Here is a 26,071-nt window from a genome sequence, read left to right as displayed (position 1 = left end):
GTATGCAGGTGAAATGCCATGAGACCAGGCAAGATGACCAAGAACTATAAACAAGAAATTCCCAGAGCCCAGGCAGGGTTGGGAAAACTTTTTGTTCCAACAGTCGGGGGCAGAAACTGCTTGCTGTATAAAGGCCATTCAGGAGAGATCCCAAAAAAGTAACATCTCAGTAGTGGCACAGAATTAACCCTTGAGTAAATATCACTTTAGCCCCACCCTAAAGAATTTAAAGAATTTAAAAAAAAAAAAAAAAAAAAACAAGTGCAGAGGATCAACTAAGCTCAAGAAATTTAACTGCATCAGAACTTAGTCTTTTTTTTTTTTTAAAGAAAAAACTCCAGCTTCAACTTGAAATTATATAATGTCTATCATTCAATCAACACTTACTAGAGAAGAAAACTTGTGACCCACAACCAGGAGAAAAAAATTCTAATGAAAAAATAGAGAGAGATAATGTAAAAATTAGTAGTCAGGGACTTTGAGACAGCTAATATAACTATGATCAGATCATATTTAAAGAAAAACATGACTATAATGGAGAGAATGGGAAGGATTTAAAAGAAAACTAAATGGAACTTCTAGAGCTGAAAAATACAGTATTTGAAAGGGAAAGGTTACTAGATGGGATTGACATCAGATACAAAGAAAGTGGAAGAAGGCAGTGAACAGACAGCATTAGAAACTATGGACGCTGAAGCCCACCCGCAGGAAGTCATGTCAGCAAAGCCTCGGGACTGACGGGTAAGGTTCAACACGGTGTGACTGAGAATCAGAGGGAAGGGGTATTCCTCAGTTCGTCAGTAAAACAAAACCTGAAAGAACTGATTACCAAGAGAACTGCACCAGAAAAAAAAATGTTTAAGAACATTCTTGAGGCAGAAGGAAAATGATACCACATGGAAATTTGGATTGACACAAAAGGAATATCCTCTTTCTAAGGATCAACTGACAGGAACTCTAGGTTCTTCCCCGAACTCTGCAGGCAATGAATGCATGGATGGAGGGGGAGAGGGGGAGGCAGTGCAAAGGCTTTGAAAGCTGAACTACAACACAGTCCAACTCCCAAATACGAGATTACCCGTGAGTGGACCCAATAGCACAGTAAAGGCTCTGGAAACTGAAATGTCATTGGCGCCCACGGAAGGAGAGAGAATTTCTGGTCTTGTTACAGGGGAGTCTAAATTAAAAGGGGATGTTCCATGTTCCCTGTACCACCTAATAAAGGGTGAAGCTGAGCGGTGAGAGGGGACTTGAGGGAAGACTTGGAAGAAGACGAGGAGGAGACACGTGGAGCAGAGACATGTGAAGGAGGGCACACTTGCTGCCCAGTTGGGGGCTTGCACCAGGGAGCTGGGGGACTTGGGGTCAAGAGGTGCAGAGAGACACTGGAAGCAACATGGGTGAGACCCATGGGGAGGCTGCCAATGGCAGCCCGTGACCTTGATTTGTACTTTGATTTTGCTCTTTTTGTCCCAGAATTCTCTGACCCCTTCTGCTCTTTTCCTATGGTTCCCTGCCAGAAGGTGCCATAGATTTATGGCAAGACTTCAGGTATCCATGGCCCTGCTTTGGGCCAACCCTGTTTGGCTGGGCATTTGCCCAGAAGGGGATGAGTAACTTTGGATTTTTTATTGGAAAACTATTCTCTTTCTATGCACACTACTCCATTAAAGTTCTTTTGCACTAAGAGACTGCTTTGTCTCACTTGCCAAGTGCCACTAGGCAAAGCACTGTCTGTGTCTGTCTCTTTCCCTCCCTCCCTCCATCTATGGTAGCTACCTACTTACCAACATACTTATGTACCTATTGCAAGAATTCTTTGAACCTATACTATTTAAACCAGGGATCAATAAGCTATTTGTGGTATAAATCTGACCCACACTTATTTTTTAAATAAAGTTTTCATAGAACACAGCTACACCCATTTGGTCATCAAATGTCTGTGGTCATCAACTGTTCGTGCTGTGGCGAGAAGTTGACTAACTGCACTTGGGACCATATGGTCTGTAACGCCCGTAAGATCTAAAGCATTAGCTACCTGACCCTTTACCGGAAATGCTGAGGCCAGATGTGAGCTACAGACGCTTTCAGTTGCTATAAGCACAAGCGACACCCAGCCTGTGGGTTCTTTAGCACCTGTGGGCTGGTAATGGGATCCTATATACACCGCCAAGACTGGAATGCAAGGCCTTCACCTAAAACAGGCCATATGCTTGACCCCATGTCCATCTATTTACACAGATATCTAGAAAAAGTACATTTCCTTCTTCAAGTCCCATGGTACTAACTATTGGAGGAATATCTACCTTATTTGTCTCTGGAGCAAATGTGATTCCTTCTGGATGGGGAGTTAGGGTGGGCTGTGGAGAACTACATGTCTGGAACTTAATTCTAACACTCGGCTAGCAGTGTGGTCTCTGCGAGTCAAGGGATCTGGGGCCCGGGTGACTCTTATGTCTGAGAGAACTCACCCAACCACACAGTATTTTCATGCCTGCCACCTCCTTCCCTGGTCTTCCCACCCAACCCACCCAGTAGCGCCCTGGGCTATGCCTCCTTGAGCTTTGAGACATGTGAGAGGCACAAGTATACACGGGGTGTGAGTGACACCACAGTGGTATAAACTAGCATTGCCTTAAAGTAGCTCTATAGTGATGAACACTTGAATTTTAATAAGTTAAAAATCTATTAAATGAAATAAAGTACTTACCTGAACTATTAAAGTAGTAGTTCTGTCCTGGGTAACCAACATTGGAGAAAATGCCTAAATATGAAGGGAAACAAACATTTCAATTGTGGCCATGAGGCTCCTGTTCCCCCCAGCTTCACTAAAGCATGATTGATAGGATTGTATATAGCTGCACAATGCGATTTTTTAAAGGCATATAAAGGTCTGATTTTATACATACATATATACACACTGTGAAGGGATTACCAGCATCAGGTACGCATCCACTGCCTCACAGTTACTACTGTGTGTGTGCAATACTTGAGATCTACGCTCAGTAAATTTCAAGTATATAATTTGGTGATTATTAAAAAGATTTATTTATCTATTTATGCATAGAAGAACTGGGGTGTAGGCCAGAGGTGGGAGGGTGAGAGGACTCACCAGAGACAGAGTAGGGAGCAGAAGTGGCAGATCTACTGACATACACTGTTGAGGGGAGCAGCGGGCCAGACAGGAGAGGTCTGCTGTGCCACATGGGTCAGCTCCCTGACCGGGGATCGAACTCATACCATAGCGGTAATAGCGCTGAGACTTAACACCTAGGCCACTGCAAAGACCCCCATATAACTCAGTATCATTAACTATAGTCACTGTGCTGGATGTATATCCCCAGGACTTACTCACCTTATACCTAGGTATATGTATACTGTGACTTACATTTCCCTGTTTTGCTCCCCTCTCAGTCTACTCTCTGGTTCTAGGAGTTCAAAATTTCTATATTGTACATACAATGAGATCATGCAGTATTTGTCTTTCTTATCTTGCTTATTTCACTTAGTATAAAGTGCCAGGTTCATTGTGTTGCAAATGGCAGAATCAATCTCCCTCTCCCTGTCTCTCTCTCTCTCTCTCTCTCTCTCTCTCTCTCACACACACACACACACACAAACACACACACACTTTCTCCATGTGTTCTTTCATTAACAGGCACTTGTGTTGTTTCCCTATCTTGGCTATTTAAATAATGCTGCAATAAATATGGGAGTACAGATATCGCCTTGAGATACTGATTTCATTTCCTTTGGATATTTTCGGAAGTGGGAGCAAACTTGGGCTCTGAGGCCTCCATACAAGCTCTGGCCATAAAGAGAAGCTGCTCCCGACAAGGGAGACCGGGCTCCATGCTAAGAGACCTTCCTCTTTCTTGTGTCTAGAAAGGCAGGACAGTGAGGTCAGCGCTGCTTGAGGCAGGAGAGCGGGCAAGACCAGCATGCTCAGCGTGACCCTCCTCTCCCGCCCGGTGTCAGACAGCAGCCTTCCCACCCACGGTTATTTCCAAAGGCTCCTGTGCCATCTCCCGTCTCAGGTCAATCTAGATCTTTCTCCAGCTTCCCCAGAAAGAAGGCAGAGAGGTTACAGCCCATTTGTAACTAGCCCTGAATGTTTGCTTCAACTTTTAATATCTGATTTTCTATCATGTTACTTTGAAAACAGAATGATATAAAAATGTCTCCAGAGAAAGCGGGCAGGGTTTTAAGAAGGAAAAGAGTTTAAGTGTTATAATCGTGGGGAATAACCCTCTTTCAGAATACTTGCATGAATTCCATAATGTGACTGCAGAGAGATTTACTAACCACTTCATCTTCAGACACAGAGGAAAAAGAAACGCAACATTAAGCTCCCGAGAGTCGAATCTCTTTCTTTATCAGCACTGAGCGCATTTGGCTAACAAAGCTCATTACGAGATGTCCCTAATTAAGTTGCATCAGAAACATAATAAAGCTGGACATTTTCAATAAATGAAGCCTCTTCCAAGCATACACTCCGCAGATGCAGTAATAAGCAAGTGCAGGAAATAGGGATCTGCTTGGAGGCCACATGCCCGCAGAAACCACCCGACATCGAGCACAAACTGCCAGTGCAGGCGGCAGTCCAGAGTGGGCAGCTCTGTGACGAGGGGGGCACTGGCGGTCCCCGCAAACACCAGTCATTGGCACAGTCTGTGGAAGCAAATTATTTATGACTGAAGAAAAGGTAAAACAGTCTCAGAAGACTGCCCATGAATAAAAGATGAAATGTTAGAACTCATATGGTTTATAAAACAAGTGTTTGCAAAAACAGTTTCCTTATAAGTCAAAACCAGTATAGCATTTTAAATTAAGAGGTCTAAAATATTCATATATTTCTAAATGAAGCATTTTCACTGAGTATCACTTTGAAGGGGAAAAAAAAAAGCAGTATTTTTTTTTTTAAAGCGGGAGTCAAGCTTCAGGGAAAACAGACAAACTCCGGCCAAGCGTGAATATCTATCTCGCCCACTGCAGACCTCGTGGTCACTCTCAATTCTTTGAGATATTGGAGCCTGGCACTGCAGTACAGATTTATTCTTCCTTTTTCCCATTGCTTGTAACATATATTAATCTGTGGACTGTTACAGAAGAAATGTATTCTTTTAAGCCTGCTTTTGTCTTCTACATTTTCAAGGAACTCATGGTTTTCTGTTAGTTGCATTAATGCTGAGGATAAAAATACATCCCGCTGTGTGTTCCCTAAGAAAGCTTGGTTTTAAATCTAGTTTGTGGCCTCTCTTTGAAGCAGTGTGAGGAAATATACCCACTGTTACACCTCCTGGCTTAAAAGGGGCCATTAGGGAGTTTCTAGCCCTGAACCCCAGGGAAAGCCGGAGCTGGGTCTGTTCCCACTAAGACGAACTGCTAACTTCCTGTCATGCCAAAGGGGTTTTGTTCGGTACCTGCGCATGTTTCCATGACTTTCTTCAGAGGCCCGTGGACGTACATTAGCCCGACGAGAATTCCGGCCAGGTGTCCAGCAAAGGAAGCCCTAGGAGAGAAGGAGCCTGAGGTGAGCACTGCTGCCTGGACACAAACCCCCCGTGGGCCCAGCACGTGTCGGGCGCCATGGCCTGCAGGATGGGCTCTGCTATGTCCTTCATGCCAGCAGCCTTTAACTTCGTCCGAAGAAGATTTCTTTGGAGTCATAGTGAGTGAGCCCCAGCACATGCTCAAGAGGCCCCTGGCCCCAAGATCAAGACGCTGTCCTTTGGGGCAGTGTTACCCGTCTAGGCAGCCATTCTGCTTCTTCCAGATTTTCTCTGAAGCTCTTCTCACAAAACATAAAGGAGATCTGTTCTCTCTGAACTAAACCTTGACTGATCCCATCCCTGTGAGGGAGGGCATCTCTCTGGGTTCAGGGAGAGCAGATAACTGCATTCTTATCCACCACTGACTGCTGAAGCAGAGAGCTAGAGAGACGTGTGAGAAAGGATCGAGAGGTCCACACACTGTCCCTAAAGTGTCCACATTCACATCTTTCAGCTGCTCAGAAAACAGAAACAAAAATGTAAACGTCACGCTTGAATGATGACGTAGGGGATTAAATCACTCCTACTTTTCTTGAAATGGCGTCTGAGATGGGCAAGCTCCTATTAATAGAAACACAAGGGCAGCCCGGCTAGGCACAGTCATGCACTGCGGTTCTGCTCACACACGCGGGTCCCCAACAGGCTGTCCCGTACAGCCCAGGTGTGTGCAGGCCACACCCTCCAGGTGTGTGTGATCACACACCATGACATTCACACGACAATGGAGTCACCTAATGGTGTCCCTCCTCCCCCACCTTAAGCGACACATGACTCTACCCTGAGTTAAAGATAATCACCCGCGGGTCTCCCTGCTCACCAGTGCATCCGGCACGGGGCATGTCCCCCAGACAGGGGGCCTTATGACTCGGTCACCCTGGGAAAATCTGCCTACAGAACATGTAGGCCTCTGCCTACAGAACATGTACGGGTGCAGTCAAGGTCCCAACACTCCGCCTCACTCCTTCCTCGCCCGCATTTTCCTGGATCATTGAAACCACCCGCCTACAACCACTCCCAGGTCCCCCACAGCTCACGGGCCCAAGAGGCGTGGCTCAAACGCCCCCGTTATGGCCACTACAGAGCTGAGCTCTCCTGCCACAGCAGTGGAGAACCACTGCTTCTGCCTTTTCCAACATGCAACCAGCCTCACATGTCTTTCTCTCTCTCGGACACACTCCCTGAAGGCAGCCACGGTGTCTGAGTCAACTGTTAAGTTAGAGGCTGAAACAAACACATGAAAGTCAAATAAATGAACACCAAAGGGGCGGGGTGACAAAGTCACCAGAGCCCAGTGGGCACTCCAAGGGCACAACGCCTGTGGCTCTGGAACCTGTCTTCCCCACACCTAGGACTGAGCCTGCACCGGGCAGACGCTCATCTACCTGAGTATCTACCTGAGATGTGTGTAAACAGAATGACTTCATGTGCCCAGAGGGGTAGGCAAGAGCCCTGGGAAGCAAGTTAACACTGTGGGGTCTTCAACTCAGAGGGTTCCCAGAGATCGAATAGAAACCAACACACCTCCACCAGCCACAGCAGCGACCGTCAGGCTCCGCCACGTGGCCTCTGAGTGAGCGAGGCTTGTCAGATCTCAGAAAAAGCCCAGGCAATGGCAGGCTCGGAGAGCAAGACGGAAAACAGGGGGTGCCGCTGCCTGTTCCCACTCGCCAGCTAACTCACCACTGCCCAGACAGCCCCTGCTTCTGTCTCACACTGGGGGTCACAGTCCTCCAACACCATCATCCCTTCAGTAAGGAAATATGCCCACCTCACAGGTAAGCTGAAAATAACAACAGGCTCAGACACTGGACTCTGATTTCCAGGGAAGAAAAGCTTGAACTGGGCTTTTCAAAAAAAAAAAAAAAAAAAAAAGAATAAAAATTGTACTTATTCTATTTTTAGGCTAAATCGAAACTCTCCAACCAGTTCTAGGAATAGAAAGGAAAGTGGCAGTTGAGGGAAACAAAGAAGAGGCCAGAATCAATTTTTTAAAAATAGTAGCCGCAATTTAACTACAAAAAATAACATCAATGCTTTTGAAACTTTTTAAACCAATCTTTATGGTGAATCATATAGATATAAAATAACATGGGAGAAAATTTCAATTTAAAACCCCAACCTATTAAACGATCAATCTTGAATCTCATTTACAATTTAGAGCACAATACCGCTAAATGAATTTCTTATCTCTCTAAATGGGTTTTCAGAAGTTTGAGTTATAATCTAATTGCCCTAATATAATTGGGAATAACTCAGGAAGGGAGGCTGGCAGAGCAGAGGCTACACCGCACATCATCCAACATTCTGCATTTTCCACAAAAATTGAGCTGTCCTTATCATTTCATTTCAGCTCTATAAAGGTATTCTTTTCTAAACTAAATATGAAAAGAGATTATCATCTCATTCAATCAAAACTGAGAGTCTCTCAACGGTTCACAAAAATGAGGGGGAGCCCATCAATGCAAAAAGAGCCATCTGCTTTTGAAGACATATATTAACATACTCATGCCCTTGGTACCCATTTGACAAACCACCCCCCTTCACCCTGAGAGAGAGCCAAGTCCTGAGAGAGACGGAGCTGCAGAAGGTGGGGACTGGGGCCTGTCTCCCCCCAGCAGGACTGGACTGGGCCCTGGACCTGCTCTTGGGAGCACTGTGGGTTCATGAGGAGACCTGGGCTCGGGAGAAGAGCCCCCTGAGCACACAGAGGAGCGCTGGGGTCTACCTTGAAATGCACCAGCTCTGGAAACAGCCATGTGACTGTGGTCAGAACTGTACCCACTAAATAGACCTTGAGGTTTTGGGGGTGTCCAAGGAGGCCTGGTGGCTTCCGGCAGCCTTCCTGGGAAAGCGCATGTTCTGCTCTGTTCTTAATTAAATTGCTGACAACCGCAGGGAAAGGCAGGTCCAGCTCCTAGGAACAGACTCCCTTTGACCTTACCAGGTTTCAGGCCCTAGCCTGAGGATTTGGGGACATCCTGACACCCTCCATCCTACCTCAAAGTAATTCCTCAGGGTCAGGACTACCACACTCAACTCTCTCCATGACCACACCTAATGCAGGGGCGTCGTGACACCACCATTCAATAAATAATTACCTAATGAGGAAATGACACATGAATGCAAGCATCTCACACCCAATACAGTTGTATCATAAAAGCACAGGTGTACATGTCACCAGATGAGAGTTGTTTCAGTACCAAATCTCACGGGGAGAGATAGTGACTGAACACAGCCCCCCACCTCGGCCACGTACACAGACACACACAATCACACACAGTGTGTTACACAAAACATGCTCAATAAGAAAACGACAGCACAAAGCTATTAAACACTAAAATTGGTCACTTAGGAACTTTATTTCTTCTGATAGCCCAGTCATGACGCGCTTTAGAAAATCTTAACAATTCGATCAAATACTGACTGTGCTGGCGAGATATCGTCAGAGATCAGGGTCACAACAGTTCCACAAGGTAATGGACAGATCCAACAGTCAAGTTCAGATCATTATATCTCGACTTCAGAGCTAGTTAAGTATCACTGCAATTCCATGTTAATGGTAGACAATACCTTACTCCAGCAGTATTTAAACTTGCCTAGGTTTTCAGCACTTTTGAGTGTCTGATGAAGTTCATGAATACTGTCTGCAGAAAAACCACAAGTGCACAAAATATGTAACCTGTGATTATTTTAAGAAGCTCACAGAGGCTTTAAATTCCACCCATGGACCTCTAATTAATAACTCATCACAAACAAGCATTTCAGACCACCTCCTAGTCTAAGTAAGTTAAAGGTACTCCAACAATAGAAGAGGTTCTGAGAAATGTGTTGTGAGGTAATTTCATCATTGTCCAAAGGCAACCTGAGCAGCGGATTTTGCACTTAGAGGCCACGATGAACAAACCACATGAGATTAAATCAAATACCCGGGAAATCACCACTATGAAAGACACACAGCAGACACAGGTGTCTGAGGCTTCTGCTCTAATACAACAGAACGGTGGCTACAAAGGCACTAGGAGACGGGAATCTGGGGACAACTGGCGTCTCTGGGGGCAACTGCTGACGACAACATCGTCCTGTGGTACATGCTATACTCACACACTCAATGGGAAAAACATTTCACGCTCAAATTCCAACAGAGACACAGTCACTATTTAGATTATTTAAGTTTAGTAACATGTAATAGTGCTTCATAATAGTGCTTGTTGCACTATTGCCCTCTAAAGGCATAACCTACTTCTTGCTATAATCCAACTTTCAGCAATCCTTTCCGTGGAAATCTGAGGGTAACAAGTCTGCGGGTCTCTGTAACTTCAAAACAGGTCTGTGTTTCAGCACCTACTTTGATATCAAGTGCAGGATACGCTGCTGAGGCTAAGACAAGGCGATCAAACTCATCCCTCGGCAGGCAGCCTGCCTTTCCTCTCGGCCTGTAAGATTTTCTCTTTATTCTGAGATACTGTCACTCTACTACCCTCACTCTGGTTGTAGGTTTGTTTGCATTGCCCTCCTTGAGATTTGCTGGGCTTTTTCAACCTGAGGTCTGACACCTTTCAAAAACCTGAAAAGTCATTAGTTTGTGTCCCAGTGACCTCTACTATAAAGGAACACTTGCATGTTTCCTAGCACACGATGGGGGCTCAATACACGTTTATAGAAAAAGACTAAAATTAAAAAAAAATAATAAAATCAAATCTACACTGTACCCCCATTACTTACAAGGGGCTATGAGGATGGAAAGGTAATTTCAGAGCAAAACCAAGATTAAGATATTACTAGGGGTTACATATCAATGATATTTCAAGAAAGCTGGGAAAAAAAGGAATTACTAAAGTTATGTAAACTCTATGCAGATATAAACACCAAACAGTGTTATTTCGTATCAAGCCTGCATCATCTGATCTTTCAAAGATGATATGCAAGGTTGAGCTAAGTGGTCACGCTGTGTTCTAGCTCTCCTGGGCAACTGCTGAAATCAAAATGAAGCTATGACTGAGAGCTGTGACAAGCCATAACGGTCCCCTCTTTTAAATGGCAAATTCCTTCCACAGTTGAAGAGGCTGCCCTCTCTGGCACAGCTCAGAAGCAGAAAATGTATTACTCTAAGACAGAATCTCAGGGTGTATGCAGAACAGATGACATATTAAAGATGTAATTTGAGGGAAACTCGGTGTTGGACAAGGCACGGGCATGGGGAAGGTGAGAGCAGTCAGCTGGAAGTGACCTCTGATGCTGTGCGCGCCGCAGTGTCCTCCTGTGAAGGCAGCTCATACCAGGTAGGGACTGAGCGAAGCACAAGTCCTGGGAATTGGAGATCTTAATAAATAGTCCCAAAATGGCATTACAGCACCAAGACGTAGTGAGAGTTTTCCAGATTTCTGAACATTAATGGCATGGGGAAAGATCTTGGTAAGACTGCTTCTTCCTGAGAGAAGCTGTTCTCATGCTGCCTGGTTTCTGTCTTGATGTCTGTCTCAACAATGCATGTGTTTTTGACAATGACAATTTAAGAGAGACTTGGTCTCATGTCCTCCCTATTTACCATATCTCCCTGGTGCCACTCACTTGCCACCTTTGGTTGCAGAAATGAAACTTAGCCATCTTCCAATATTCTAGACCCCAAAGGTGGCCATGTTGGCTGTGCGGCCACTACTATCCATGTTGGCTAATTAAACAGGGTGTCAACAGACGCAGGGCTGGGAGCTGACAACTACCATCCACTGGAGTCCCAGACAAACATTATCTAGACAAAAACAAGGGGATTGTAAAGGTAGTTAAAGCCTCTGTTATCAAAGAGCTTTTGAGGTAACAGATGATGCCAGGCTAGGCAGCCTTGCAGCAGGATAATACCATGAGCTGGTTCAAGGAGGTGACATACATTCATTCATTCATCAACTGATATTGACTACTAAGTAGATAAGACAAACATATGTGGTCATAGCTTCATGGCGCTTACAATCTCGTGGGAGACACAGAGAAAGAAACAGACACACACACACACACACACAAAGCAGTAACTGCAAACTGAGTCTGGGATGGCTCCTTCAGGAGATGGATTTAAAGTGATATCCACAGGATTTGGAACTAGCATGCACAAAGGTGAGGCTGGGAGCGTGTGGCAGGGAAGTGTGTATGTTGGAGCTGTGAGGCAGGGTCGAAATCACTGGGCTGTTATCAGGTGTCTGGAGCTCAGTGGACAAGGGGAAGATGTGGATGCAGCAGGACATGAATGTGGAAAGACAGGCAAAGTCATGGGAAGGGATCGAAGTTGTGGTACAGGGACACTGGGAGGCCCCTGGAGATTTTTTTTTTTTTTTTTTAGATTTATTTATTTATTTATTTATTTATTTATTTATACAAGCACTGGGCACAGTCAGAAGCGCTGGAGGGTGAGAGAATTCACCAGAGCCAGAGCGGGGAGCAGAGCAGGCAGAAGGACCCAAGTACACTGCTGAGGGGAGCAGCGGGCGGCAGGAGAGGTCTGCGCGCCATGCGGGACCCTCCTCCAGTGGCCGGGGAGCAGCCGGGGATCGAACCGGCGCTGGAGGCCGCGGGCAGCTTCACAACCCAGCGCTCAACCGCTGCGCCACCGGGGAGGCCCCCCTGGAGAATTTTGAAGAGCAGAATTTTTAAGCGTGGTCTGTTCGGCCTTTAAAGAACAAATGTGAGAGAGGCCTGGATGGTCAGTGTAAGCAGAGGACAGGAAAGGAGGCTAATGCGCCACGGGAAAGACAGGTCAGCTTAGAAGAGGATGAGGGCCGGAGGAGAGGAGCGGAGGTGGGGGCTCCTCTGGCGGCAGAGGTAAAAGGACCCGCTGATGGATTTAGCTTGGCGATGAGGGAGAGGGAGAAATCTGGGCTTCTGACTTGTGCGAACAGATGGATGAGGAAACCATTTGCTGAGATGGGGAAGATGGGCAGTCTGAGCTCAGTTTTGATGTGTTTTCTCAGAGACGCCTACAAGACAATTAAACATTGGATGCCAAGTTGGAAGTTGGAAGGAAGAATGATTCAAAATATTGTTCCCTTATTTCATTTACTCCTATGATGTCTGTAGATGACTCTACCATTATGTTTATACAAAGGACACATTAGTCACACAAATACATACGTATGTAAGATTCAAATAAAATATATACACATAGTAACAGATAACATGTGCGGGCAACATCCTCCTTCCTATCCTACAAACTTCTTATGGCAGCATTTTAGTCATTTCGTGATCTTTTTAAAAAGTGACTGGAACAGGGCCTCCCCAGTGGCGCAGCGGTTGAGCGCTGGGCTGCGAAGCTGCCCGCAGCCTCTGCAGTGCCGGTTCGATCCCCGGCCACCAGAGAGGGGCCCACATGGCGCACAGACCTCTCCTGCCGCCCGCTGCTCCCCTCAGCAGTGTACTTCTTCAGTTTGCCTGTTCAGCTCCCCACTCTGGCTCTGATGAATTCTCTCACCCTCCCACACTTCTGACTGTACCCAGTGCTTGTATAAATAAATAAATAAAATTTTAAAAAACCACAAAACTATTCTTTCTAAAAAAAACAAAAGTGACAGGAACAGAAACCGAGCAAGGCTCTCATGCAAAGAACAGTGTTTCTTCTCAGGTGGATGAGTCCAAACATTTCTGTTGTTGGGGTGAAGGGTTAGGAATGATTCCCCACTTGGCACAGGCGTGTGTTTATGAGCAGATCTCCAGATGAAATCATAAACCTTAGCTGTGCAGAATTACTAAGTGTCTTTAGAACCCAGGTTGTTATGGAAACCTCCAAAAGGAAATGAAAGGTCGTGCCAAAGTAAAGGACAGCGACAGGAAGGTGAGGTTACAGCCAAGGGAAATGAAGGACACCCTCACCCACCTCACCCAGCCCTGCCTGGGGCACAGACACTAGTTACGAGATCCAAGCTGTGAGCCCGTGCGCTCCTCCTCGTCACACACTGCACATGAGCAGCACACCCCAGAGGTGCCACCCCTCATCTCCCGCATTCACTGTCGAGAACTTTCCATTTGCCCAAAACCTCACCATCTGCACCACCCCCGCCCCGCCAGCCCGGGGGCACTGAGGGAAGCGGCGAGTCAGGGCACGAGGGTGAGACTGCCAAGGTGGCCTGGGGCAGACGCCTTGGGCTCCTCGTGCACTTCTCAGGCTCTCCCCACTGCAGCTCAGGCCTCCCGGGGTGACGTGGTCTTGCCCTAGTCCAGCCGTCTTCACCACCACTGTGCCAAGCCTGTCTCTCCATCTTCCCCCATCGAGCCAAATCCCAGCCTCAAGTCTGTGGCAGTGCCTGCTGTTTCTAGATGAAAATATGAGCACCCCAATCCACCTCTCTAGCCTTTTCTCACTTTCCTGCCAGCCTGCAGTCCTACTGCACCCCAAGTCTGTGCCATTCATCAGGCCGCACATCCACTCTGCAGGACATGGCGTGACCTCTTTGCTCCACCCTCCACACCAGCAAAGCCCCAGCTCGCCAGCCTTCTCTACCGGGGCTTCCCCACAGGCAGACTGGGCTGCTCCAGGGGGCCCTTTGCCTACTCCAAGCATGCTGGACCTCCCTGTGGGTTCACTTGTCCACCGACACCTTGCTGCTTCATCAAGCAGCTCTCTACCTTGTTGCACTCAATGCCCAAGTTTTCTGTATGCCCCTCCATTCGCTCAAAATGGAATTTACAGATAACACACCCCACACAGGCACCCACACCAGCACCCACCACCGGAGGACGGAAGGTGGGGCTCTGTGGGCACCGAGCATGCGACCCCCAGGGGGACGGGATAACTACAGGCAGATGCAGACAGATGTGTTTTTTGCAGCTCCAACTCCACATGCAGGGGGTCCGCTGGTGACAACAGTCTGTGTTGGAGTAAACAAATGCTTACTCTAAATAAAGCAAAGGAAAATTTTCCCTTAGGTTACATTTACAATTCAATTTAAAATTTTCCTGGAAAAGTCATCGTGCATTAAATTCATGCCGGAAAAAAAAAAAATCTTTGTGTTTCTATGAAAAGTACAATTAGGTTTTAGGCTCAGATAATCTTTTTCACCTACATAAATAGCCTTCCAATGGGTTTTTTTTTGGAGGGTGGGACAGGCAGAGCCTTTCTTGCTGGGAGGGTCCTACAAGCTGCAGGACAGCCCGACGAACCACAGCCAATGACAGTAGCGCCCCCGTTAATCACTCTGATAATGAAAACAACCTGCAGTTCCCAAAAAAATCCTCTGGGAGACCAAGCCACCGATCCCAGTGGGACCCCACTGGCTTAGCATACAGCAGATGCTTATTAAATGTTTGCTGAATTGATGACCTTTAATCATTGGGCCTCAAAAATATTTCTTTTCAAAGTGCTTCTCATGAGCCTGCACCAGGCATGGATTCCAAGGATTCCAAGTAAATCGACACCGTGTTGAATCAATACTCGGGACGGCTCCCACCACAACCGAAACGCACATGGGGAGTTGGAACATTTGAAAGAGGTGATCACTTCCACATTGCACCGCGGTGGAGTAAACACGACTTGGCACGTGAGCGATGCTCCGCCATCTGCTACCACTCTAGACACAAATACTTCTGGGTACCACATGAATGGCTGTTTGTATGTCACCTCCAGAAAGTAAATACAAAATGAAAGAGAAGTTAGGTTGCATATGGCCTGATTTAACATGTGCTACTGTTACCAAGCAAAGCAACATGGCTGTGAGCTCTGCTTTCAGAGGTACTGTCAGAAGCGGGGCCGCAACTGATAACCCACGTGCTCTGTCACTGGGTCTCTCCATGCTAGGATGGGACTGGCTTAGGTGACCTCCTTGCTCATCCATGGGACACACAAGGATGAAGGGACAGCAGGGACAGTCACAGCCCTAGGCTATGAAGATGACTTCCTGCGGGCCGTGTACAATCCGTAACACGAATGCAGAGTAGCCTGTTCCGGGTGGCTCTCACTCACTGGTTCGCACCCCAGCCACATATTACAGCCTCTTAAAAAGTTTTAAAAGTTATAGCTCCCTGGACTCCACTCCCAGGAATTCTGCAAAACTGCTCTGGAGAGAGTCTCTGATATTGTTTTGTTTGTTTGTTTGAGTTTGTTGCTTTTATTTGCCAGGTGATTTTACTGTGTTGAGACCGAGGACCACTTACCTTAGGCCCAAATCCAATCCCTAGTGGTGAAATCACCATTGCCATATTATTCCAGTAAGATAAAAAATTGAGAGTAGGCAAGACGACTCACTCTACAAGCCACCCCATCGAAGTGACATCTGTTTCCCTTCCTGGTAAATTGGCCTTAATATATTCTACTCTAATCCTACAAGAGTAAGTATAACACCAAATTCATGCAAGGAAACTTGAACTTATTTCAAAAGATTCCCAAGTTCTTTGTACTTAAACCCAGTAAGTCAGCTAGTGTACCCACATATCCAAAAATGTTACATGCCCAAAGATGATGACAGTAAAGAGTTAAAGTAATCTCTAAATCCCTAGATCCAACACAAAGACTGGGAAGAATAACTGGGTCATAAAGCTGGCCTATAATTTCAGAAAAAGAAAATTTTACTTGTGGCTAAATCTGGTCTGAATCAAAATTCCTAGTATACATGCCCCACCCACCATGTGACTCAGAGACCTGGGCGTGCCTTTGACACCCCACACTGCTTCTGCAGCAGTTCTGTCCGTATGCCCCTAAAGCACAGTGAAAGTTAAACAAGAGCACAGAACTACCAGCGGTGGCATCCATTTATAAAACGCAACCTGCTAGGCTGAGTGTCTGAGGACAAAGTAAGCCTTCCTGGCAGCGAGGGCACAGGCGCAGGGCCCAGCCACACTTGAACCATGTGTCCTGAGAATCTAGTGATAGAGCAGTGAAGGAGGAGGCAGGGGCAATAAATGTCCATCTTGTTCTTACTGGTTTTCTCAGCCCAGTGCTACCCTATTCTCAACAATTCTAGAGTTACCTGGTCTTCCAGTAATTCCTTTTGTGGTTAAATTTACCAGAGTTGATTTCTACTGTATGAAACCAAAATGTTGACTGTAGGGGACAGGTATATGTATGGATGCCAAGGAGATAGGGGGCTCTATTTCTCTAGAAATAGGCTGCTAGGCTTAAGATGCCCTAAGACAAGCTGTTGGTCAACTGTGTCACCACATGGCGTGAGCTTTTCCTGAGAATGAAGCCATTTCTCAGCTTTTCCTGAGGATGAAGGAAAGACTCTACGACAGTGTCCTGTGATCCCAGATACCTGGCTGGATGGACAAGCTCGTTTTTTCACCTGCTCCCTGAGCATGAGTGGAAATTGTGACTTGGTTCTAGCAGCATGCCACTGCCCTGGTTGTGTGACATGAGGCTACAATTTCCACCTTGCTAGCACAACTGTCCTTGCTGGCTGTGATGAGGTGCATGGAGAGGTATAAGTGACAGCCTGTGGCTGACAGTTCTCAGTGGGCTGAGTCCAACAACCCACAAGGAATAGAGTTCTCTCAAAACCCACATACCCTTGGAAGCAGATCCCTCTTCAGTAAAGTCTTGTGATGAGACCTCAGTGCTGATACCTCTGTTGCAGTCTTGTCAGCAAATGAAGGTCATGGCCAGATAAGCTGTGCCTGACCTCCTGCCCCATAAACACCGTGAGATAATAAATGCTTGTTGTTTTAAGCCACTGCACTGAAGAGAACTGTTTCACAGCAATAGGTACTTACACAGAAACTAACACAGGATTAAAAACAGTCAGGAGATGAGAAAGAACCCTGATGACACTGCTCAAGGCCCCGAACTGCCCACATCTGAACTAGGTACACAGGGAGAGGCTGGCAGGCAAGAAGGCAGGCAGACAACGAAGCCTCCTGGTCTCCACCCCCACCCCCTCAAATCTCTACACTCTTTCTCTGGGTTCTCTGGCGTTCTCTTGTGGTCTCACCTCTTCTGTAGTCATGCTCCTCATCCTCTCACAGACGTCCTCTGTCTCTGTGTGATGCCACCCTATATCCCTGGACTCTAGGCTCAGGTGTGCATTTACACATGCATTCCAGGTGACCATCAGACACGTGTGCCCCACACCGACGCTCTGGCATGTGACAGCCAGAGGCTAGTGGCATGAAAAGCCTGATTAATTCATTTACCCTACAAGGTGGCAGCAATTCCCAAAAGTCAGACACTGATTTCAGGCTTTTTCCCTGTGTTGTCTTCATCAATCCCCAATAAGTCCATGAGATGGGTATTCCTACTGGCCTCACTTTATAGACAAGTAACTGAGACTTAGAGGAGTAAAAATCAAGGACTAGGGAATGGAGAGCCGGGAGAAAACTCGAGCAGCGCTCAATAAATGTGTGATGAAAGGAGGATTTGGCACCAAACCTGTCATCCCCAGTCTCCCCTCCCTGACTGTTGGACACACCTTCTGCCCATCGTTGAGCAGTCTCCACGCATGTGGGAAAATAAAATTAGGATGTGTAATCTGCACAGCAGAACATGAGATCAGGACTCCAAAACTATGACTAACAGCCATAGAACTGCTCATGTAACACAAGAGTAATGGTATTGACCCACAAAAGATACTTCCAAAAGATGAAATCATCTACTCTGATTTCTAAGTCACATTTCTCAACAAAATTTTCCAAAAACCAATGCAATCCTTCCTCAAATATACTAAAAGAAGAGCTTTACTTGGTGGTTTTAATCTCCTTTACTACTTTCTAAGATCTTTTATTGCGTTACCCATCCAACCGTTTTTGCACTGTTGATTCTGAGCTGAGCCTTAAGAAAACTCAAATGAAACCAACATACAAAAATCTACAAAATCCAGATCAAAGGGGACCTAGAACTACATCATGTAAAATGATGAGGATCTTCGCATGACAAGGAGCATAGGAAGCCCACCTCCACCCAAGTGGGGAACTACAGCTTTCACGAGTCTTTTTAACCCAACTGCAGAGCCACTCAGTGGGGGTGTACCTGAACAGACTCTATAACAATGTGGATTGGACAGTGTGGAATCAGCAGCTCAAGACACCTGACGGCAACTGCCTGCAGAGGACTCAGGGAGACACTGGAGTGAATTTATGAATTTTAAATGAACTTCTGTTTCTTAGGGCAAATCTGAAATTATTATCACATGCAAAAAGGTTTTTTTTGTTAGTAGAACTAAGGTGTGGACCAGAGGTGCGGGGCAGGAGAGTGAGAGGATTCACCAAAGACAGAGTGGGGAACCGAACAGGCTGATCTACTAAAATACACTGCTGAGGGGAGCAGCAGGCGAGACAGGAGAAGTCTGCTGTGCCATGTGCCTAGCTCCCTGGCTGGGGATCAAACTCAGGCCTTAGCAGTGATAACAGCAACCCAAAACAGGTGTTCTCACCCTTCCTGTATCTAAGTAACTACAACCCTCCAATCGTGGCTGCGGTTCAGCCATTTCCAAGTCCTGCAAATATACCTTCAATCGTAGGCCATATGAGTATTTAATTCCTAACTCTAAGATTCTCAGACTAGAGATCTGAAAATTCCAGAATATGGCCAATACCACTATTATCAGTGTGAAGTACCTGAATAAGGAAAATAAAAATAAACAGCAGTCATGATAGTGATGATAATAAAGAAGAAAACTTTTCTGCCCTCAAAAAAGCCACCATTCTTCATTGGCAAAAGGAAGAACTGTACACGGTGCTATATATTCCGTTTAGTCTCCACATATAAACAAGTTTTCCTGTGTCACTCCTTAAAAAAAAAACCCTGGACCAGGAAGCTCAGGAGAAAAATGAGATCACTGGGTTATGAGGCAAAAAGAATGTGGCCAAGCCTCGTGATAACTGCTAAGCCTACTTTCTCACTCCCAGGAAGACTCTTGCACTGGGGACTCACAATTGTCCACAAAGCTGCTCACCAGCGAACTGGCTGGATGGGCAAGGTCTGAGGCCCCTCACACCTACTCTCAGTAAACAATCTCCCACGACTAATCTCGCTTTAGGTCCATTCAGCAGCACATGGGAGGGAAGCAGAGGGAAAGAGACGGTCCTGAGTCACTGTCAGTTGGATAAACCGGACAAGGCTACCGGAAACCTACTTCACTATAAGCAGCAACTATGCTGAACTGACTTTAAGGTAATTTCTACTGGGAAAACACCCAAATAAAAAATAAAAACTAAAACACTATAACAGCAAATTTCTATCAACACTACACTGGTTATTAGCAAAAAGATGGATCACACAGTGTTCATTTTTAATTCATAGACTCTTCTTGTATATTCAGTACAAAAGAACACTGAGTTTATAAAGTCATTTCTCTGCCGCCTTTGTAGTACTGAATTATTTAAAACTCATTTGAAACACACACGCACCTGACAGTTTTTAAAATACTGTTTGACAACAGCATTTTCAACATCTATAAAAATATGTGCTAGAGAAGCAGATTCTGCACACACTGTCTTTCATTAGCAAGTCCTGAAGTATTTTTACCCACTGGGGCATCACACTTCACAAAAGCACTTGAGAGAAATAGGAGAAAATGCAACCCTTTGCTCCCAGTTCCAGATTGCTTGGTACACATCACACAGTGAATGTAAACCACCCTCAAAGTAAATTAACTGGTTCACTAAAATATGACCCTACAAGTGGAGTGTTCTCCGAGTAGGGATGGATCCAACAAACTCTACAACTTCTGACACAACTGTGTAGGAATTCATCAGAGAGAGACAAAAGACCTTTTCAAAACGATAGAGGAAATGTTATTTGTATCATGAAATCTTCATTATCATTTCTATTAAAAAGGGAATTTGTTGTTGTTGTTGTTTAAAGATTTATTTATTTATTTATACAAGCACTGGGTACAGTCAGAAGCGCAGGAGGGTGAGAGAATTCACCAGAGCCAGAGCAGGGAGCAGAGCAGGCAGAAGGACCGAAGTACACTGCTAAGGGGACCAGCGGGTGTGGCAGGAGAGGTCTGCGTGCCATGTGGGACCCTCGCTGGCTGGCCGGGGATCGAAGCGGTGCTGCAGAGACTGAGGGCAGCTTTGCAGCCCAGTGCTCAACCGCTGCGCCACTGGGGAGGCCCAGGGAATTTGATTTTAACAATATTAGTCCAAAGCTTTAATGAAACAAAAACCTGTGATCTCTTAAAACAGGAAATCTACTCCCCCTCAAAACATAGACTTCTAGAAGCTGATCTTCCCCTACATGTACACTTACATCTCATTTTTCATATCTACTATTTCAAATTTTCCTTCACATTTTCTTAACTAAACATGCCACATGAGTTTGCCTATTTGCTTTGTCTTTCCAAAGGTCCAGTTCTTCAATGATTAATTCTATCATGTTTTCCTTTTCAGTTTACTAAAATTAGCTTTTATCAGTGCCAATCCCATTTTCTTCTAATCTTTCACTTATTTCTTTTCTAGCTTCCTAAATTGAGGGATTAAGTTATTGACTTTTAAAATTTTCTTTCTACATTACTCTTAAGAGTTTGCCACAGTCCACAGGTTTGATAAGAAATGTCCTCACTGTTCATTTCTAAAGTCTTTTGAAATTTCCTCTTATCAGGAAGTTATTTAAATTTCCAAGTGGTTATGATTATTGGAGTTGTTTTTTCCTTTTACTCATTCTTAGTTGTTACTATTACTTGTGATCAAAGAACATGGGCTCTCTCTGGAGGTGTCTGCAGCTGCCTGTACCCTAATGCTATAGTCCACGTTCTCTTCGTGGGACCTGGGCCTTCCTATGGAGTGAGCAGAACCCACAGGGTCCTGGCAGGAGATGACATCAGGAAGCACTTCGGCTGCCCACCCCTCATGCTGAGATGTCTTTTCAGTTCTCCTGAATGCTCAGTCTTCCCCTTTCTCATATCTGGATCCCAGGCTTTGCCTTCTAGTTCTGCACCTAGGTTTTGGATCTGACTTCTTTCCACACTGTCCACTCTAGACTCCTGCCCTTGAGTCCCTATGGCATACCAAGCACGGAGGAGAAACAGACAACAGATAGATGACATATCTACCCTCTCAGAACTCGGGAAAGTTAATTGAGATTTCTGAAAATATGCTACTATATATTTATGTTAATAACTAAATTTTTCTACTGTAAGTAATGCATGTTCACTCTAGGGAACTTGACCGAAGAAAGGTAAAAGGTGATAAATAATTCCATAACCTTGAATTAACTACTAATAAAAGTGTTATGTGTTTCTCTCTACCCCTTTTTGTGACTCTCGGAAAAACTGGAAATATAATGCTATTAATTCAACTTTTACCCTTATATTAAAAATTTTGTAATTCCATTAAAAGAATCTCTGAAATATTATTTTAATGGCTAGATATTTCATTACATTATGATTTATTAAATCATTTACCTACTATTGGACATTTAAGTGGTTTCCAATTTTCCTATGTCAATCTTTTTCTGCATTTTTTGGTTCTTTATAATTGGGACAGGTTCCTAGAAAGGTAATTACTACATTAAAGGGTATAAACTTTTTACTGCTCTTGAGTACATATCATCAAACTGCTTTGCAGAAAGTTTGCACCAATATACAATTCCATCAAAAGTATAAACTCCCATTTCAGAGCCCTTGGTAACAGTGATAATTTTTTTTAATCTAACACGTAAAACAGCTAATTGTAATTTTCTTATAGTTGGTTAAAAGTGAATTTTTAGAGTTCTACAGCTATTAGTCACTGATTAATTTTCTTCTGTAAATTGTCTATGACTTTTGCTGATTTGCCTGTTGGACTTTTTCTTTCAGTTAGCATTGTTCATCACAAAGAAGTAACCCTCATTCTTCTGTTTATTTTGTGCTTTTCTCTTTTTGACTGATAATATATTTGGATCTGGAAAAAAATTTTTGTTGCATTTGCTTTTGAGATTATGGTCATTGTCTTTATGCTTAGAAATTTTCTCCCAACTCAAGAACTAAAATCTTTCCTCACATATTCCGACATTTTTCTGATGTTTTTCAAATATTCTAAATACAATCTATAAGAAATTGGTTGTGGAAAAGAACCCTTATTCCCCCTCATTTTTATGTTATCTTTAAGTTATGGTCTATTTTATCTGGAAAAAAGTATGGGGGGGCAGTTAGGAAACATGTCACAGAATCAAGAAACCAGGCAATTTAAATAGCAGAGATATATATTGCTAGCAATAAAACTTGTTATTTATTTGACCTGTGTGTTATAAATGGCTACAAAATTAAAATGCTCTTCTCTCAAATTCAGAGGGGAACAATGTCCATTTAAAGAGAGATAAATTAGAATCGAATGATTTTCTCTCTCATACAGGCTAATGAGAAGCCAACTTGAAATGGAAGAAACCTTCGCCGTGCATTCTACAGCCTGTTCTCAGCTGGTTATCACAGAATAATTGATGTACTAATGATTTCAATTCATAGCAGTGACTGTCTTCATTTTGCATAATTTGAACCAAACCTGAATGTAAATGGAAAACAGTTCTCTTGCCTATTTAACTCCCATGACTTTTAACTAAAAATCACTTAATATTGCAGAAGAGGAGAGGGAAATTAGCAAATATAAAGAACTTTCTATTTAAAAACACTGCTTCTTATACCGAAATGGGAAAAATTAAATAAATACATTAGAAATCTCCAGAGATGTGATTTATCATCTTATTAGTTGGGAGTGAATATTTAATTGTATAACATTTATCTCCAATAGTGTCTCCTGAAAAAAAAAAAAATCCCATAGGCCAAAGTGCATATTCTAAATACTCCAAAGGGAAATAAATATTCTTCATAAGGTTCATTATTTTTTTAATGAAAAAAATATTAGCAAGAAAAAAATAAGTCAAAATAATTGCTACATTTGGTAATTAACTTTTCAGATTAAAAAAACGAAAGTTTTTTTCTAGAAGACACAATACACAGGGCTCATCAATTTACTAAGATGGGCTTATTTAAATTTTTTTTAAAACAAGATGCACTTACTGATACCACCTTTTAACCCAGGAATACAAGTCTCCCTCAAAATGGTAAAAAAGGTTCTTGTTTTAATATAACCTCTAGTCACCATCACCTGAGACATCATTACTGTAAACTCAAGTCTTACACCTGCCACTAAGTCACCAGAATTGATAGCAACCAGCCATTAGTTAAACACAGATTAGGCAGGTGCTATTACCCACACGCCCACAATTACATCACAGCATGGTGGCCAATTAGTTTCAACCTGGGTAGTGAACCTTATTCCAGGCAACTTAGTGTTCAATGGGAAAAACAGCTGCTTCTTTATTTCTACCTACTGCTCTGGTCTGTTCTGAGGCAGCCAGTTGGGTAGAGCAGGCGCTAAATAAGGTCTAATTTATTGACAGCAGGAGTCTTCCGAGCTGGTGCATTCCGTTGGGATGGAAATTTCTCAAATCTACCTCTGAATATGATGTGTACATTTTAAAATGGAACCACAGCCAGGCTGCCCAATTAATGGAAGACAGTACCCCCATAGTAGGAATCATACTATGGGGGTAACTGAACACGGTTTCTGAATCTCACCAGGGCCAATGAGCGGAAGCAAATGTGAATATGCGTGGACAGTTGGGAACAATGCTGCGTGACTCCTTAGGAAGATATCACCAGCCACCACCAAGAGGAGCTGCTCTGGATGGGGTTCATGTGCTGAAGTCTTCACTCCCAGTGGGATGGCGCTGGGAAAGGGGCCCTTGGTGAATAATTAGGTTGAGATGAGGTCATGGAGGTGACACCCTTATGATGGGATTACTGCCCTTTTAAGAAGAGACACCAGGGACCTTATTCTCTGTCTCTGTGCCATGTGAGAAGGCAGTGACCTACAAGTCAGGAGAGTTCTCCCCAAAAGTGATCACGCTGGAATCGTGAAACCTTAATCTTGGACTTCTAGCTCCTAGAACCCTGAGAAAATAAATTTCTGTTGTCTGAGCCACTCAGCCTACAGTGTATTGTGACAGCTGCCTGAGATAAGACATGAGTGTGGGGAGATATGGAAACTGTTGTGTGGCATCCTGGATGAGGTTCTGGAACAGAAATAGGACATTAGATAAAAACTCAGGAAATCTCAATACAGAATGGACTTTAGTTAATGATCTCAATATTAATTATCAATTATAGTAAATGTTAAGATGTCAAAACTAGGCGACATCTGTGGGTTAGCATATGGGAACTTTTCTATATATCTTCACAATTTTTCTGCAAATTTAATTTTAAAAAAATATTTGAAATACATACAGAAGTAAAACCTATGCCTTTGACCTGCCACTCCAAACAACTGATCATGTTCATTTATTTTCAGTGTAAAAATTCTTAGCTACAATTTTGAGTAAATGTTTCCCATGAACATCAGCCAAAAAGAAATTTGCAATAGGCATTGTCTACGTTGTTGTTTACAGACCGTGACCTTACACTGTGTAGTTCAGGTCTCCCAGTAACTATAACCCAGTAAGAAGGACCCCTTGGTGTTTCATATCACCATTAACACTGAAACAACACAACTTCTTAAAAACAGGCAGAAGACACAGACAGACAAATCACATGAGAGAACACAACGTACCAAAAAGGAATTGAAAAGTTGTCCCATTTCAGTAATGCAAAAACTGCAAATAACAGCACAGAATAATTTTTATTACATACCAAATTTCAAAAAAACTTAATATTCAGACTAGCCAAGAAGTGGCACTTTTATGTGCTGTTGGCAAGTCAGAACTTATAGAACGCAAGTTGGTGAGATATGCATAAAAGAGCTGTGATAACAGTTCCAAATCTTTACCCATGATTCTGCTTCTGGGAATCTGCTTCAAGGACATATTCAGGCCTGGGAGCCAAGACTGGCAAACAATGCTCTGACAGACAGCCTCGCTTGCCACTTGAATGATTTGGCAGTAAAATCAGTGTGTAAAATTAAATATGTAAAGTTAGAGAATGAGAAAATAAATTGAAGGAACCACAACAGGAATCATCATGCAGTCATTTAAATTGAGGCTTCTGAAGAACTGTACTTACAAGTTAAGGAAAAAATAGAAAATATAATTGTGTGTGAGGGGAAGGGTGTGTGAGGCAGACGCTAACTGTTGTCTCTGTCAGAGACAGTGGCCAATCTGTTTTCCTCATCACACATTTGTAAATCTTCAATTTTTCTACAATGGGGATGTTGTTCTTTCAATAAAGAGCTGAGAAGTTAGCTTATATTTTCGCTGAGCTACTTCTTTTTACTACAGCTGAATTAATTATGTAATTGAAGCAATTTTTTCAAGAAGCTGTTGATCTGAATCTCTTAAAAGGAATAACTGAGGAAATCTCAGAGGCAGATAAAGTTGTCTTTTCTCAAAATACCTCCTGTTTGGCTCAGATCTTCCTCCAGTGGCCAGTGATGGGCCTGGTCACTGCCCAGCCCAGGACTGGGCCTTCTTTCTCCACAGCTTGTACTTCAGGGCCAGAGAGATGATTTATACCACCTCTGTCCCTCAGAGAGTTCCAATTACAGTGGGAGGGAAAGTTCCCTGACTTAGAATTTCTCATTCTCATCCCAAAAAATCCAACTCAAGGGAATTGTTTCAGTTAAGTGCTGCTGTCCCCTTGAGT

At 44.0% G+C, this 26,071-nt stretch overlaps 1 protein-coding gene across 10 annotated transcripts in view; it reads right to left on the bottom strand.

Moving 5' to 3' along the window:
• Positions 1-26,071, bottom strand: part of RHBDD1 (rhomboid domain containing 1) — a 120,856-nt gene that overhangs the window by 58,202 nt on the left and 36,583 nt on the right. For all 10 annotated transcript variants that reach the window (XR_005127677.2, XM_054700120.1, XM_054700112.1 and 7 more), the window contains 2 exons: positions 5,424-5,512; positions 2,711-2,764 (listed from right to left, as the gene is read on the bottom strand). Coding sequence is in view for 9 of the 10 variants with exons in the window: in XM_054700120.1 (XP_054556095.1) it covers positions 2,711-2,764; positions 5,424-5,512 (143 nt within the window). In the remaining variant the exon portion in view is untranslated. The remainder of the gene's footprint in view (positions 1-2,710; positions 2,765-5,423; positions 5,513-26,071) is intronic.

The sequence above is a fragment of the Talpa occidentalis genome, unplaced genomic scaffold, assembly GCF_014898055.3.
Source record: "Talpa occidentalis isolate TD23 unplaced genomic scaffold, MPIMG_talOcc4v2.1 talOcc4.3, whole genome shotgun sequence".
Taxonomy (NCBI): domain Eukaryota; kingdom Metazoa; phylum Chordata; class Mammalia; order Eulipotyphla; family Talpidae; genus Talpa; species Talpa occidentalis.
Note: the sequence above shows the minus strand (reverse complement) of the source record. Positions and strands in the feature narration are given on the sequence as shown.